General features: G+C 36.5%; 1 protein-coding gene across 1 annotated transcript in view; it reads right to left on the bottom strand.

Moving 5' to 3' along the window:
- PIK3C2G (phosphatidylinositol-4-phosphate 3-kinase catalytic subunit type 2 gamma) overlaps positions 1-15713 on the bottom strand; it is a 198553-nt gene that overhangs the window by 116869 nt on the left and 65971 nt on the right. The window contains exons 14-16 of the mRNA XM_042889843.1: positions 15574-15704; positions 9169-9357; positions 493-586 (exon numbers count right to left, since the gene is read on the bottom strand). Coding sequence (XP_042745777.1) covers positions 493-586; positions 9169-9357; positions 15574-15704 — 414 coding nt within the window. The remainder of the gene's footprint in view (positions 1-492; positions 587-9168; positions 9358-15573; positions 15705-15713) is intronic.

Raw genomic sequence — 15713 nt, 5'->3', positions numbered from 1 at the left:
CCCGTAATACGTAAAACATTAGTTTCCACTGAAAAGCAGTGTACATCTCTGAAGGAACTATTCTATAACCAACTTGATGTAGTTACTGTGTGCTGACAATGATTTTCACTGTGTATGTGACACTAGAGAAATGTGATTCATTGCAAAGAAACCTCTTTTTGACCACAACATAGCCCAGGCCCTGGCCTGGCAGTCATAGCAGCATTTGTTTTATACAGATGCTTTTTCTTCTTGCTTTTTTTTTCTTTTCTTCCTTTCTGTAGAAAGGTCACTTTGTGGTACATGGAAAAGATCAATGACATTACCAAAACAATTGCATTCTCTCAAGTGAGAATATCTATATGTCTGTCCTGTTAATTCAAACATTTCATCAGCTGGTCAGTCTTTCTTACTTATTGCTCTTACAATATATAAAACTGAAAGAACCAAAAGTGTTTAATGAACTTACTGATCTGGACAAAAGACACCATTGGCTAAAAATTTTTTTCTTACCTGAACCAGCTGTGGGAGATATTCTAACAATTCATCATTTGACAGATTTTCTATTTGCTGGACTGCTGTTCGGCGAATATCTTTATCTGGAAAACTAAAGCAAAACAAATAGATATTACTAAGAGGTACCAAGACACTGTTTATGCACTGCAACTCTCTTGAGCTCTTACTGATGCGAAATGCTAGAAAAACAGTTTTCTTCTCCAAATGGGATAGAAAAAATCATTTCATTTCCTTCACTGCAGCAAGAGTCAAGAAATAGAGAGTAGATCGCTTAATTGGATTGACTGCTACAGCACTGTACAAGAAAATCATAAACTCAGTACCCTGGAACACTGATCTTCAAATGCCTTTTTTTTATTTTGAATTATCAAGCATTATAATTTCCTTTATATTTATTGAAATATGAAGGCAATTGTGCATCCTCCCTTGCTGTTTTTAGCTGTAATAGGAAATTTTTGTGCAATGGAAACACTTAACAGTCACTTGAAAGCATTTGTTCTGAGTAACAGCATGAAAACTTGAAAATTTCCGTACAATGAGGCTTCATGTTAGAAAAACTGTTGCAGTGTCAGTGCTCCTGGTTCATAACATAACAAAATTTTAAATATTTTTAAACAGAAGTAATTTGGAAGTGGAAAGCAGTTTTTCACTTTAGTTCTCCTGAAAGAAAATTTAGTAAAAAAAAAATCAAGGCATTCCCTCAGAAGGTCTCCAAGTCTGTGAAAAATGCTTCTCTGATGGGAAAATGCTCAATCAGTGCTCATCAGAAGCTATACCCTCAATAAATCCTGGCAGGAAATGTTCAACGAGTGTTTAAAATAAGCTGCATTCTCAAAAACAATCTAGTTGAAATCAGTATGACTGTGTCCTAATACAGACTTTGTGATGAAACTGTAACTGTAACTGATAAAAGAAGATGCAGTGGCAGCAATGATAAAAATAGGGAAAGGAGGACAAATAATATAGCCACTCAATTTTTTTTTTCTTTCAAATAAAGAGAATGAAACGTTGATGTAATCTTGACTGATCAAAACTGCCTGTTAAAAGTTTCTCTTAGAAAAAGACAAAGAATACAGTGTTTCTTCTAATATTCAAAAGTTGACTTACTTCAGAAAAGAAAAACAGAAGCAAAAAAAATTTCAAGATTTTGATATGCTGCCCTTTTGATGCTAACAGAGAATTCCAAAAACAAAAAAGTTGCCTAAGTTGCTTTACACTTAAGCATTCTGCCATGGTCCTGCTTTTATGAGGAAAAGAATAGATGTGCTCATCTGCATATCTGTTACGCGTCAACAACATGCTTAACTATTTATCAGTACTTGACATTTGTCCATTACAATCCCAAGAGTCTCTTCTGTCTTCTGAAGCAAACTGGGAATGTTCATACAAACCTTTCCCTCATCAGAACTGTAAGAGTTATCATCTGTGCCAAAGGGGCAGAAATGTCTTCAGATGCACCACAGTCAATTAGATATTGTTTTAAAGGGCTACTGGGCTGCAGTTCAGTTCTCTAAGGGCAAGTATCTGCCCCACAAGAAGCAATATATCCCTCAACTTCTGAACAAATACAGCCATTAGACTCTTTCATGCACTGCAGTCCAGTGTCTCACTGATTTGTCACTCCATGCCATACGTAAAAATGATGAATAAAGACCACAGATTATGTTGCAATTTGCCCTGGAGGAATTCCTTTGAAATCAGAACTGTCACCTATGGCAGAAGGTCTAAGGGGGCCATCAATATTACTGTTTTATATGCTCAGCAGAGAAACAGACTGGTCTTCTCCCAGCTTTTTATCCAGCACCTTTTGTAAACTCTATATCCACTAAAAAATAAATCAGAAGTAAAACACTAGAGGCAGTGCCACATTTGCAGCACTGACTTGCTGATTGCTATCACAAGAAAAGAAATTGTAAAGGTAAGTGCTCTGAAGTATAATGGCCCTTGCAGCTCAAAAGTTGAGCTTTTAAATTTAATAAAATAAACTGAAGTAAAATAATAAACAGACCTATATATGCTTTGATCACCAAATTAGCTACATTTCTTCCAATAAAAGTGGACATTTAGAGAACAAATAGCTAAGAGTCAGACCTACTTGAGATGTCTGGTTTTTTGTACTGATACCAGCTGTAATACTTTCAAACTCCCTGTTAAAGTAACTCATTTAATATTTTAATATTATATTTTTCTGTTATGGTACATATTTGATGATGTTTATAGTACAGTTAATAAACACTTGCATGATGCTGGGAGAGCCTTGATGGGGACAGACAGAATACTTCATAAATAAATTATCATGTTTGTCCCAGATTAGCCCACTTTGCAAGTACTATTTATTTTTTTACTTATTTTTTTACAGGCAACCTATTAGGAACATGAAGTTGTTACTTTAATATTCATATGGCTATTTAGAACAAAAGATACTTCAAGGAGGATCACATATTAAAAAAATTAATTCTTTCCATATCATTCTATCACCTAATTTTGCAGTTGCTCCAAAGGCTTGTGTGCCAAGCATGTGCTGATAGTATGGGAATTAGTCAATTTCTTTCCCTTCTCCCCTAATTCAGCAGGTTTCTGAACAATGAAATATGTTCCATATAGACACAGAATCTTCCACCAGTGTTGGAAAACACTTCCAAGATCATCCAGTCCAACTGTCCACCTACCACTGACATTCTCCCACTACACCATGTCCTTTAGTACAGCATCTGACTCAAGGTTTGGCCTCACCAGAGCTGAGTACAGGGAAAATACCACTTCCCTGCTCCTGTCGACTACGCTATTTCCAATACAAGTTAGGGTGCCTACAAGACTGATTTATGTTTAGCCATCTATCAACACCCCTAGATCCCTTTCTTCTATACAGTCTTCCAGGAACTTTGCACCAAGCCTATAACACTTCCTGGGGTTGTTGTGGCCAAAGCGCAGGACCCAGCTCTTGGTGGCCTCATTCAACAGATGGTTCTGTAACTCACTGTGAGAAATCACTTCAGGTCTAACAAAATATGGTCACTGTTTACATACTGGGGCATAGGTGATTTCCAAGGCTTGCTATAAAGAATATGTAACTTTTATATACACAATGAGAACTCAAGAATGAGATGAGATGACCATATCACAGCAGAGTCAATACTACAGCCTTTTGGGCTCCTAAGGAGCAAGAGCTTATTTCAAGTGCATATATATGATCAGTTTTGGAAAAAATTTGAGCCATGACTATCAGGTTCTTGATGTCTGACCTTTGACAACTGTTTGTGAAAGCAGGGATTTGGGCACCCCTCTCCCTGGCTGTTTTAAGACTGTATCCAAAAATTTAGCAAGAAAAAATCACAACTTAAAATAAAACACTTAAAAATGTTTTATTTTTTTCATTGCACAGATTCTAAATGTGATTGAAACTGGACATTTTCATTCAGGTTTCCAATTACTTCTAGCTATGGTCTTCCTCTTCCTTTCCTTTCTGTTCCCTTTCTTCTATTTTTTCCCCCTCAACAAACAAGGTCAATAAATAATTAAGTGGATAGAACTACTGTGATCCTCATTCATTTTCCTGAATTGCAACACACAGTACCTTTCTTCTTTCGAATAATTATATGTTTGCCATCCATTCAGGTAATGGATATTCCACAACTGGGACTGTGTCTCATAAGTTTGTCCCACATTTATATTCTCAAGGACACTACTGAAGAAAAAAACAATACGTAAACAATGGTTGTCAGGTCTAGTCCACAACAGTTAACATTGTGATGGACTTCAAATTTCACCTTCACAGCTTGTCTTGAAGCCTGCATACTCCTTAAGTTATTAAACTGATTTCCTTTGATATTTAACCTCAAGTAACCTTTTGCTGTTTTGTTCTTTTATCCCTGCATGATGCCAGTGATTGACAGCCATCCATTTTGTAACTTCTGTCTGAGTAGTTTAAAATTGTTAGGTTTCCCATGAGATTTTACGACAGTTTCTGAAAAAGCTGAATATTGAGCTGAATGAGAACAGACTACAATTTGCTTTAGAAATAAGAGCAACATCCAGTCCTTTATTATTCTCATACAGATAGCCAGTACAGAGCATCTTGTCTGGCTGTACCTTTCAGCTAAATCAGATTCAAACAGAAAACTAAGTGCTGCTGAGGTATCCTGTGGATTTGTGATATTCTCTTGAGATTTTGGCATTTGCCAGTGACTTGACTGTAAATGAGAAATAGATGTGCGTTTCATTTTTCTTATTGCAATGTTTCAAATACCCCCATGCTTGAAGATATTTGTCAGATAAACTGATATGTCGTTTTACTGCATTTTCTAGTGTTTGAGTACTTCTGTAAAGAATGAAATGGCCTTTCATGAGCCATCCACACCACAAAATTCTGCAGCTCTAGAACATGTTAAAACAAAGCACAAAACTAATTATAGATTATTGTTTTTTCTAACTTTATTTCTTTGCATAAACCCATGGTTGCCCTCCACGTTGATATACAGTTAGGACCTTTTTAATCAAATAAGTTGCAGAGAGGCCAGATGTGCTTTAGCTGCATCTGTTTGATAACTATTAAATGCTCATTGCAGACTTGCAGGTTAAAACAATGGCTATCTGATTCAAGGCGTCTCAAATCAATTTGGCTTTCAAAGGTTTATGAACAGGCTAGTTTCTAGCTATCCCATTTTATTATAATTACTGTTTAGAAAGTTTTACATATATTTATATATACCTTAAACTCTATAGCTCCGCAGAAATTCTGCTAAATAATGTGAAAATCAACAGTAATGTTTTGAAAGTCAAAGGCTGAGGGATACTATAACCATAAGCATATTATCTCTGTCCATGGAGGAGTATGAAAGAGCCTAATTTCTGCTATTTGGGTTAATGAATTCATTTTGGCTTTCCTTTTAGATCATTTGAAATCAAAATAACCTGACAAAAATTTGCAAGTATGATTGCTTTATACATACACAGAACATTGGCATACTAGCGATACACCATATGAGGTAGCATTTCTAACACTGTCTTTGGTGTCTCTCAGTTAAGAAGAAAATTCTTTGAATAAACAAGTATTCTGGTGTCATTTCCCCAGTCTGTCACGAAAAGTAGATATGGTCGGAGAAAGCTCTAATTTCACAGAATCACAGAATCACAGAATGGCCAGGGTAGGAAGGGACCTCAAGAATCATGAATCTTCAACCCCCTGCTACATGCAGGGCCATCAATCTCCCCATATAATAGTGGACTAGACCAAATTTCACTGAATTTTGGCTTTTTTTTGCCGTGACCAATAGGTGAAATCTATAGTAAAACTCATAGGGCACCAATAAGCAATGGTGGAAGGGACCATCCTTATACTTTTGCTTTAGGAAGAAGAAATATATATTTTTCAGGCAATCCCTTCAATCACCCATCCCTGAAATTATAAGTAAAATTAGAAGTATAAAATCCTATTTTTCACTTTTCCTTGACAGCTGTCTCATCCCATATTTATTGATTAAAGAAACAATCTTTTTACTATTATTATTTTTATTTACTATTATTTATTTACTATTATTATTTTTTAAAGCGTTGGCTTCTGGGGCTTTAAGAATCAATGCACTTGCTCCAAGTACTGGATTCAAGACTGCTGCTAAATATATCTGTGAAATATACCATTATTGAGTTTCCAATTTATGAATGTTCTTCCTTTCCACAGAATAAATGACTATGGTATCATTTGGCTGCCCTCATATGTGCTTGAAAAGATGAAGAGCAAAAGCAGGAGAGATGTGCCCAAAGAACAAGAATCATCTATTAAACTGTATATTTAGCTGTACATTGTGTACACTGTGGACAATTTAGAAGTTTCAGAAAGCTGCAAAGACAGTTCTAACTCAGATGCAGGATAACAGGGCTTAATTTGATGGGTCATGATAGCTTTCCCTAAGCACTCCAATGCTGCCTTGTAACTCATACAATGAGTTAGCACCTCCAATGATTTGATTTTTTTATCCTTGCAAATGTGAGCTTGGGCTGAATCACGACAGATGCCTCTTCTCTGCTGTGAAAAGAATGGTAAATTAGGGTCCCCAGCCTAAGATTTGCAAAAGATTAGTGATTTTGAGTACCTTCCCTAAACCATGTAAAGAGGTAGCATATTCTTGCAGAAATTCAGCTTTTCTGTTGGATACTGCAAAGTGAAATTCCTAAAAATGAAGCAATATTCTGAGTGATTGGAACATCTTGATCTTTTATGACACTCCTTACAATATGGTATAATTTGTATGTGTCATAGTTTACAATATAGAGCTCAAGTGTGGATCTCCTTGCTCCAGAACGTCTTTTAAGTTCAGTTATAAACACTAAATTCATTTTTATTAAGAAAAATGAAAATAAAACTATAAAAGGGCTATTAACTCTAAAAAACCTCTCTGAGCTTAAATTACTGGAAGCTGGGAGAGAAAGGCAACATTATTATGATTAACCTATTTTTGTTGCCTTCCCTAGATGTCTGTTGTTGGACAGGATGCACTAGACTGACATTTGCTCTGATTTGGTCCAGCTGCTTCTCCACAGTTGAACTATGTTAACAAAACATATGCCCAATTTATTATACTTACCTAGGATAAGATAGAGATGGTAACACAAGTCCTTAAAATGGACATGAATCCATAAAGAGTATTTCTTTTATATTCTGCTCATGTTTTATACAAACATGGACCTTTCAGCTGTGTCTCAGTAATCACAAGAATTCAGAGAGCTGTTTTGTTGATGATAGAAGTCAGGAACTGAGTTGATGAATTGTCAGAGCCAAGCATAATACAGGATAGAGATGAATGAACCTTCAAAAACAGCTCAGTTATGGAGCTTACAATCCAAAAGTCAGGAAAGGTAATAGTGAAGGGAAGTTGGATTGTACTCAATGCTATTTTACTTTTCAATATGACTGAAATCTGAGGAAAAGATAACAATGAGAAGAAACCTCAGAAAACTTTTTTATACAGAAAGTACTTAGCTCCTTCAGCCCACTCTCTCAATCTGCATTTACATGTCTCTCAGTAGTTAAATAATGAGACCTAGACATCTTTGAAATTAGAAATCTTAAATGAAATGTAATCCCTCTCTTTCAGAATGTTAGCTTCCCACTTGTTCATGTACCTGTACAATACTGAAATACGTGAACGACAAAATCTTTTTTAAAGATTGGTACTGTGATCCAGAACTCCTTCTCATAGTAAAGAAAATAGATCGGTGTTGTCTTTGTTGAGAAAGAAACTGTAGAGACAAACCAACTAAGTTCTTAATAAATAGCCCTTTGGCATCACTGGGGGCACCAGCCACATACAACAGTGGCACTGGGAGACACAAAGTGATGACATCATCCTGTCTTTCCATCCCAGCAATGTCTGCAAGAATAAGCAGCATGTACACTGCATTCACTTCACACTGAGAAGCTTTGTGATATATAATTCAAATACCCCGAGAAGCACCTGGCAAGAGCTAATATTCTTCCACAACCTAATGCAGAGCTGCACCTTCAAGGAACAGTAAAGCTCTTCATCTCCAGAAATGTCCCTCACACACAGAATCGAAATTTGACATAAGGTCTGAACTGAAATTGCTCTGACAAACCAGCTCAAACTCTCTTGTTACTTGAGTGTGAAAGAAAACATGTTGCCTGTGTATTCCTTTCTTCACTGAGTCTTTCATACATTCTAATCATTTATTAATGATAAACAAAATGCCAATAATATGCTCCATCTTTCAGAGAATTTGCTTCCATCACTCCCACTAAACATCAGAAATACATATATGCAAACATGTGAAACTCCTTATACTTGAGACACGGGAATTCTTAGGAAATTGCTTTGCATTTTAAAACAACTATTGTTGAATATTGTGGGGCTGCGTAAATACAGTTCTTTCTCCTCGAGTAAAGCTCTAGGTGAAATATTTTGTTTCTAAAGGTCACGTGTAAAATATGGAACTGATATTGCAAAGCAGATGCAGTCTCATGCTTATCCAGACTAGTACTTGATAGATCAAAATTCTCAGTCATTTCATTCATAGGGTTAATGCTTTCACGGATAGAATACTTAGCAGAAAATACGTAGTAAGGTTTTAGAGGAAGCATAACTGCTGAGGCAGATTCTATCCCTTGATATTTGCCATTCCTTCAGAGGTTAGACCATCTCAAACATTCTTGAAAATCATCTCCCAGTGTAAGAAGTTGTGCAGAAGAAATCACCCAGAACTTGCTCAATTTTTCAAAATTCTGCTTCAGAAAGATGAGCTACAGGTGAGCCTGCACATACTTACACATAATCTCTAACTGGAAGCATAGTTCAGTCTTCCATATCTCCCCTTAGTTCCCCTTAGCACAGTAGTTTGAAGATATGGAGTGCCATGCAAGAGCTAAGAATTTGATTGATCACCTGCTACCAGAAAGTGACTGAACCTGCTGTACGGAATGAAATACTCTTCTCATTATTCTGAAAAATAGGAAACCTTCTCAGCCTAAAACAGGGCTGGTGTATTCAACTTAAGGACATCACAGGAGTTGCGGTATAACTATACTTTGACAGAGGGACAGAACCAAAAACAACAAAGTAGCATACTTTGTTGAGCATAAGTGAAACACTGAATTAATCAGCAGCACATAATGATCATTCCTCTTCTTGTTAATTTCCTACTAAAATAATTTTCCCTTACCTGAAAGTTAGAAGCCCAAGTGCCTCCACAGGGTTAGAAAATCTCCATTTCCTCATGACAGAATACATTTCTGACACAGTTGTTTGATCCCAACTGGGTGCACTGCCCAGTACCAGAGGAAGGGAGCAATTTTGCTTATTGCAGTAGTAACGATAAAACCATAAGATTCTTCTCTGTTGCTCTGAGAGTCTGGAAAAGAAGATTAGAAATTCAGTTTGAAATTAAAACCACCTGGAGCTTTGTGTAGCACCAAACGTTATTGTACTGTGGGGCCAAGTCATACAGTACACTCCTTTTCAGCTATGTACATGTTTTCCTTGGGGTAGGATATCATTTTCTGCAGACCAGCTTTCATAAGAAAAGTGATACTTATACTCTGGATCTGTCAGCCTTGGGTCATATAAAAATGAAGTGTCAAAAGACACACATATATGGTTATTTCACTTCTCAAGCACTCTCATTTTTCTTCTCCACTGTTGTTGGTGTTTGTTTGTTTGTTTTCACTGAGATTTTCTGACAGAGACAAAGAAGATTCGGTTTTCACTGGGGAATTTATTGTTACTTCCATCTGCTAAGGATCATCTAAGTTCTGTAACAACCAGACATACAACACCACTAGCCATAGTTTTTATTCATGTTCTTGCTATGACTAATACAGGCATGTTTATTTCTAGCACATTTGCATTAAAATTGGGGTTTAGGTAAATCCATGCACACATGAGCATGTGTGCCCATACAGAGTCATGGCATTTGCCTCAGCTTATAAAAGGGAAGAAAAGCTCCCATCAATCTCTGTTTATAAGACCTGTTTGTAAGTATGCTATGAAAACAAAGGATGCAATACCAAATTCCTCATAGAGATATTAGGTGGTTGAATAACATATTGATAAAATAGAAGGACATCACACCACATTTCACCACCATAAGTGCCTCAAAATAATTTTTTTACTTATATTTTCAATTTATTACCAATTCAGGTGTTTTTGCCTCATCTATATTAAAATCCTAGAGTTTGGTATTATTAGAAAACATTAGAAGAAATCATCTGTCAAAGCTCAAACTCTTTCAATTGACATCAAAGCCTTGAGAGTGCAAAGTGATCTCCAGTTGACACATGTCATTACTGAAGCCAAGATGAACACTGGCTATCTTCGTCATAGCAGCTGAACACATTGGTGATCCATCTACTTAGTAAGATAATTTAATTGTGACGTAAAACTCATCTAAATATTTTAAGGTGTAAGAAACCTTGTAGAAGGCAGTATGTAAATAGTCTATTTCCAGTCAAATATTTCATTATCTGGATGCATAAGCTGGGCTTAAAATCCAGCATCTTAGAATAGAATATCCCAAGTTGGAAGGGAGCCGTCTTCCTTCTACTTACAATGATCTAGAGCATTTTTAGCCAAAATAAGGAACTTAGCCCTTCCCAAATTCTCAAGATTGCCACAGTTCATATCACTGGACATTTAGAAGAGAGGTAGTTTTGCTGTTGTATTTGCTCTTTTTTTAAATGTCACAAGAATGTTTATTCCTCTCTATTAGGAGAATAAGCTCATAAATGTAGGTAGAAGAAAAATCTACCCAGGATCCAAATTCAGTCATGATTTTTAGTAATCGTTTCAAGAAAAATATAATTTTAGCAATCATCTTAAAAGACTGTGTCAGAATTCACAGCATATCTATTTTAACAACACATATATGTTTCTCTTGGTGAAGGAGAAGTCACACAGAAAAAGAGATTAAAGTAGGCCTAAGACTTTATTTCCATCTTGTTTTCTTTTACATTCAGATGGTATTCTGCAGGACAAAGGGTAAATGGTTTTAAGTTGAGAGAAGGAAGATTTAGGTTGGATGTCAGGGGGAAGTTCTTTCAGAGAGAGTGGTGAGGTGCTGGAACAGGCTGTCACAGAGGTTGTGGTCATCTCTAGAGGTGTGCAAGACCAGACTGGATAGGGCCCTGGGCAGCCTGGTCTAGTATTAAATGGGGAGGTTGGTGGCCCTGCATGTGGCAGGGGGGTTGGAGATTCAAGATCGTTGAGGTACCTTCCAACCCTGGCCATTCTGTGATTCTGTGATTCTGTGAAGCACCCCTTTTATATGTTAACTTTAAGCAGAGATTGAAGCTTTCAAACAGCATGATCCAAACTATTCAATTTGTTCAAATTAAAGCAGCTAAATTTCGTTCAAATTAAAGCAGCTAAAGCCTTCACTGAACTTAAAAAATGAGATAAGAAAACAATCCTTGTATCAAGTTTCTAAATAACAGATTTCACACTCTGCTTTAGAGGCAATTGCATTTTCTCTTTCCATGTTTCTGTGAGAAACTAGACTAACATATTTTAAAGATTAAAAATTAAATTAAAGGTTGGGTTAGACTTTTGTTTGGTAGTATTTTACTTTCTGGGGAGGGAGGTATTACTTTTATTCCTTGGTTGTAATAAAAGTTTACATACACGTACAATAGAACATATAAAATATGTGATAAAACTTTTGCGTAAGTTTAGCATCTGAAGATTGCTATGCTAATAAAGTTATTTCTTCAACACAGAAGTGATAAGATGCTAATAAATTCTATGTATTGATAAAAATGCAGTTCTTTAAGTTATTACGTCTACATTTCCCTCCCTGTATCAACTGCATCAAAATATATTGTCTTCTAGCCTTCTTCTCAACACAAAGAAAAATACAGAAGAAAGAAAATCTTACTTAAAATCGAAATAATTCATTAGTTTTCCTTTTGATAATTTCCCTCAATATCTTTCACTAAATGATGGAAATTGTTTCAGTGGAAATTGGTCTTAATTTTCATTTACTTTTGTGGGGAAATGGTAAATATGAGTATATGCTTGTTCATATTCAGCCCTAAGACTGAACAAGACAAAATAGCAAAACAAAGAGGCAAACAAAAAAAGAGTCAGGAAAGCAAAGCAAAGCTAGACGTTGCGAATTTTGGCCCCCTGGCTCTGATTCTCACTTGCAGGTTTCTCTCCTGTGGACAGATTAGCAAAATCTGCCCAGAGACATTGTGAAGTCTCCTTCTCTGGAGATATTCAAGACCCACCTCAACATCCACCAGGAAGACCTGTAAGGAACCTGCTTTAGTGAGGGGTTGGACTCAATGATCTCTAAAGGTCTCTTCCAGCGCCTACAGTTCATGAAATGTGCAGATCAATGCCCTTTTTTAGGCATGTTCTGCTATCTACCAGGCTCTAAGAAGTCTTTCTAATCACAATTCACAGCAAAGGCAGTCTAGTGATGTTTGGTAGGCAAACTAGATTCTTAGCCATTAAGTGACAAAAAAAAAAAAAAAAAAAAAAAAAAGGAAGTGGAAGCAGTGAGAAAATGTAGAAAGAAATCATGTATGCTGGAAAGAAAGATGGCAAAAAAGATTGTCATTTTCCTGACTTCAAATCAGTCTCTGATCCTTTCTTCACTGGGAGCCACTGTGGGCAAACAAGCTATGTTCAAAAAGAAGCCATTGTCTCAGATGGCTATGAGGTTTTGTGTTTCAAGCACAGTAATCCTAAAAGGCATCAAAGGTTCACATCTCAACTGCTGTCAGAAGTCAGTCAAGGTATCAGGCATCAACTAATGAACTCAGTTTCCTCTCTCTCATCTGGCTTCATGATGACTCCAAAGATCACAAAATTGCACACTATGTGGACCTGTGAGGAGTACAAGTGCCATACGCTGAAGTTCATTATTTTCAGACCCACTGATCCGCTCTAGTAACCCATCACTGGTCAGCATCCATGAGATGCTGGCAACAGGACCAGTGATCTCAGCTTCCAGAGACAAGGGTCTGAGAGTCAGCTGCTGTGAAGAACCACGTGTCTGGATCAGTTACTGGGGAGACTGGTGTCTGCATAACATGAAGAGATCTAAAACCAGTAACCACAGTATGGTTGTGAACTTGGGGGTTTGTATATCTGGGTGTCAGCAGTTGAGGAAAGGAGGAAGATCAGGAGCTAGCTAGCAGATGAACTGAGCACAACTACTAGCGTAATTAATATTTTAATGCTACAGACTTAAATATATAGAGATAAGGGTATGTATATATTCCAATGGCAGAATTTGATCCTAATCAGGCAGAGAACGAACAGAATCAGGTTGCCTGCTTTTGTGGGAGTGCTATGCATTTCCACATGTGCTAGTAAGGCACTGTTTTCTGTCTGTGTTGATGTATGTGGCTGGACATCCTTCTGTAGTATGTGTGCCTGGCAGGAATATGCACTACAAGTCTCTAATGGCTGAACATGAGGACACAGAGCCACAGCCAGGCTGCATCCATGATGGTACTGAATTTGACAGTTTGAAACAACGACAGCCAAGTAGTTGTGTGGTTTTAGCCATTGTTTCTCCTTTTTCTGCCACAGAGTTTAGAACATTTTCTGTCCACTCTCTTATCTGCTTTCAGAAGAATGACTAGAGGGTTCCTGACAGGCTGAGGGTGGTTTCTTGTGTGTTCCATCCACAGATAACTTTTTATTTCAGAATCATATCTGAAACTTGTAGGCCTGGAGCATCATCACACATTTTGCCCCTGAAAGGGTACCTAGATTTACCAACTTTACTTGAACTATGAAAACAAGGAAGAAAGACAACTTGAGATTTCGTGACAACAAATAGTTTTACAAATTTTAATCAAACTCCATCTTTACTGAGGGAGGTAAAAAGAATCCCTCTGATATTGATATAACAAAAAATTCTGGCTCTCAGATTTTTCTTGATCAGAAATCACTTAATAAAGATGAACTTCCTTCATTAAAACTCCCAAATAAGCAACTCTTCAACTTGACAATTTATTTGGTAGACCAGTTTGTTCATGAGATGAAAACAAGATGTGAAAAAAAAACGACTACCATTCCTCATCCTCCAAGAATGTTATTGAACTTATCATAGTCTTAGCAGCAGCCACTTGTGCCAACGATTTGCAAAATTCGAAGATGGAAAAAGAATTTGTACCTCCTGCAAGTACTACACAACCTGTAATGAACTTCCTAAATAATTCAATGAATAGTAAAGTATACTGTATGTTACAGCATAACAGTCTGTAAGAGTAACTCCTGGAAAGGGATGGGAGTGAAGAAAGCCACAGAGGGTAATGTAAATACGATAAAGCCAGAAAAAAAAAAAAAAAAAGCCATTTCAGAATGACACTATTAGTTCTGTGAATCATCATAAATGACCATGATCTCATTTTCTTCCTTTAAAATTTAAGACATGTCATCTCAGATCAGGTCATCGGTCTATTTCTCACTCAGTTTTTTGCCCCAACAGTGGCAGCTAGAGATGCAACTTACACAGAGGATGCCAGCCTGGCCATTTGCAGTGGTTTCCTCCCTTCATGCACCCACAGAATACAAAATTGTTGCACTAAGGATATAATAGGCTCTATGTTTGCCTGGTCTTGTATAATAGTCATTTACGAACACATTAGCCATGAACCTTTGGATAGCCTTTATGGATCTAATGGCATTGTCTACCTCCACAGCTCCACAGAAGCAGGGATTCACCACTGCCTCCTTAAAGAAGTATTCTCTTCCATTTATTGATAGTTGATCTACTTCTGTCACTGAAAATCCCTAGTTTGAATATTCTGTGGTTTTATGGTTCATTAAATATATTGCTTGATTAAAATAAAAGGAAGAAAGAAAAAGGAAATCAGAATTGAAAAGTTTTTTAACAGATGCATCATATCAGACTGGGAGGGAAGTTATTTAGTCACTGTAAAACTAATGCATCTTTTGACATTTGATTCACATAATTAACTGTGACTGGCATAATGCCTTTCTATAAGTATTTCTGCTCCTAATTTCACATGGATTATATATAAAATTATATAGTACATAATCTTAATTTATTATGTAACCTACGTATATCTGAACATACTTATCTTCTTCACTATATACACTATAATTGGTTTTGTTTCCATGTGCCTTCTGTTTAATGCTGAACTTTGTATATTTACTCCTTTGCTTAGAAAGAACTCTGTACACATTTTTAATGGTTACATGCTATTTAACCTCTATAGTATAGTGTTAATAAAGGATGATGATTTTCAACAAATTAAAGGTTTGCTTAATAATACTAATATAGACATACTGTATCACCTGAAGATCTTATCTTTTGAATAAAAAATTAATTACTTCCCTCAATGAGTTGAAAAGACGTAACAAGAGAAAGGTAAAAACAACAGTTTTCTAAACTAGTAAAACACACTGCCATCTCCAGGAGCTTATTTAGGCTTTGCTGATCTATTCTCACATTTAGAGGTGCTGTTCCTGAAATCAATCCTGCTAGGCTCCTTCAGAGAAAAATTTAGTTTCTGAAGTATTGGATACATTTAATTGTGATCAATAGATATATAAGAGTCAGCAGGACTAGTCAGGTACAACTTACAGCAGGAGAGAATGTGCCTGTGATAGTCTTGCAATATGCTTCAGGCACTCTTCAGTTGGCTCTTCAAGATCATCTCTTCTCTCTTCAGGTTCAGGGTTAATGAACTCCAAATCAGTTTCAGGAAATTCAATCTTCATTTA

This window comes from Lagopus leucura, unplaced genomic scaffold (genome assembly GCF_019238085.1).
Source record: "Lagopus leucura isolate 7727_CA_CO unplaced genomic scaffold, USGS_WTPT01 Super-Scaffold_100159, whole genome shotgun sequence".
NCBI lineage: Eukaryota > Metazoa > Chordata > Aves > Galliformes > Phasianidae > Lagopus > Lagopus leucura.
This window is presented reverse-complemented; position numbering and strand designations above follow the sequence as displayed.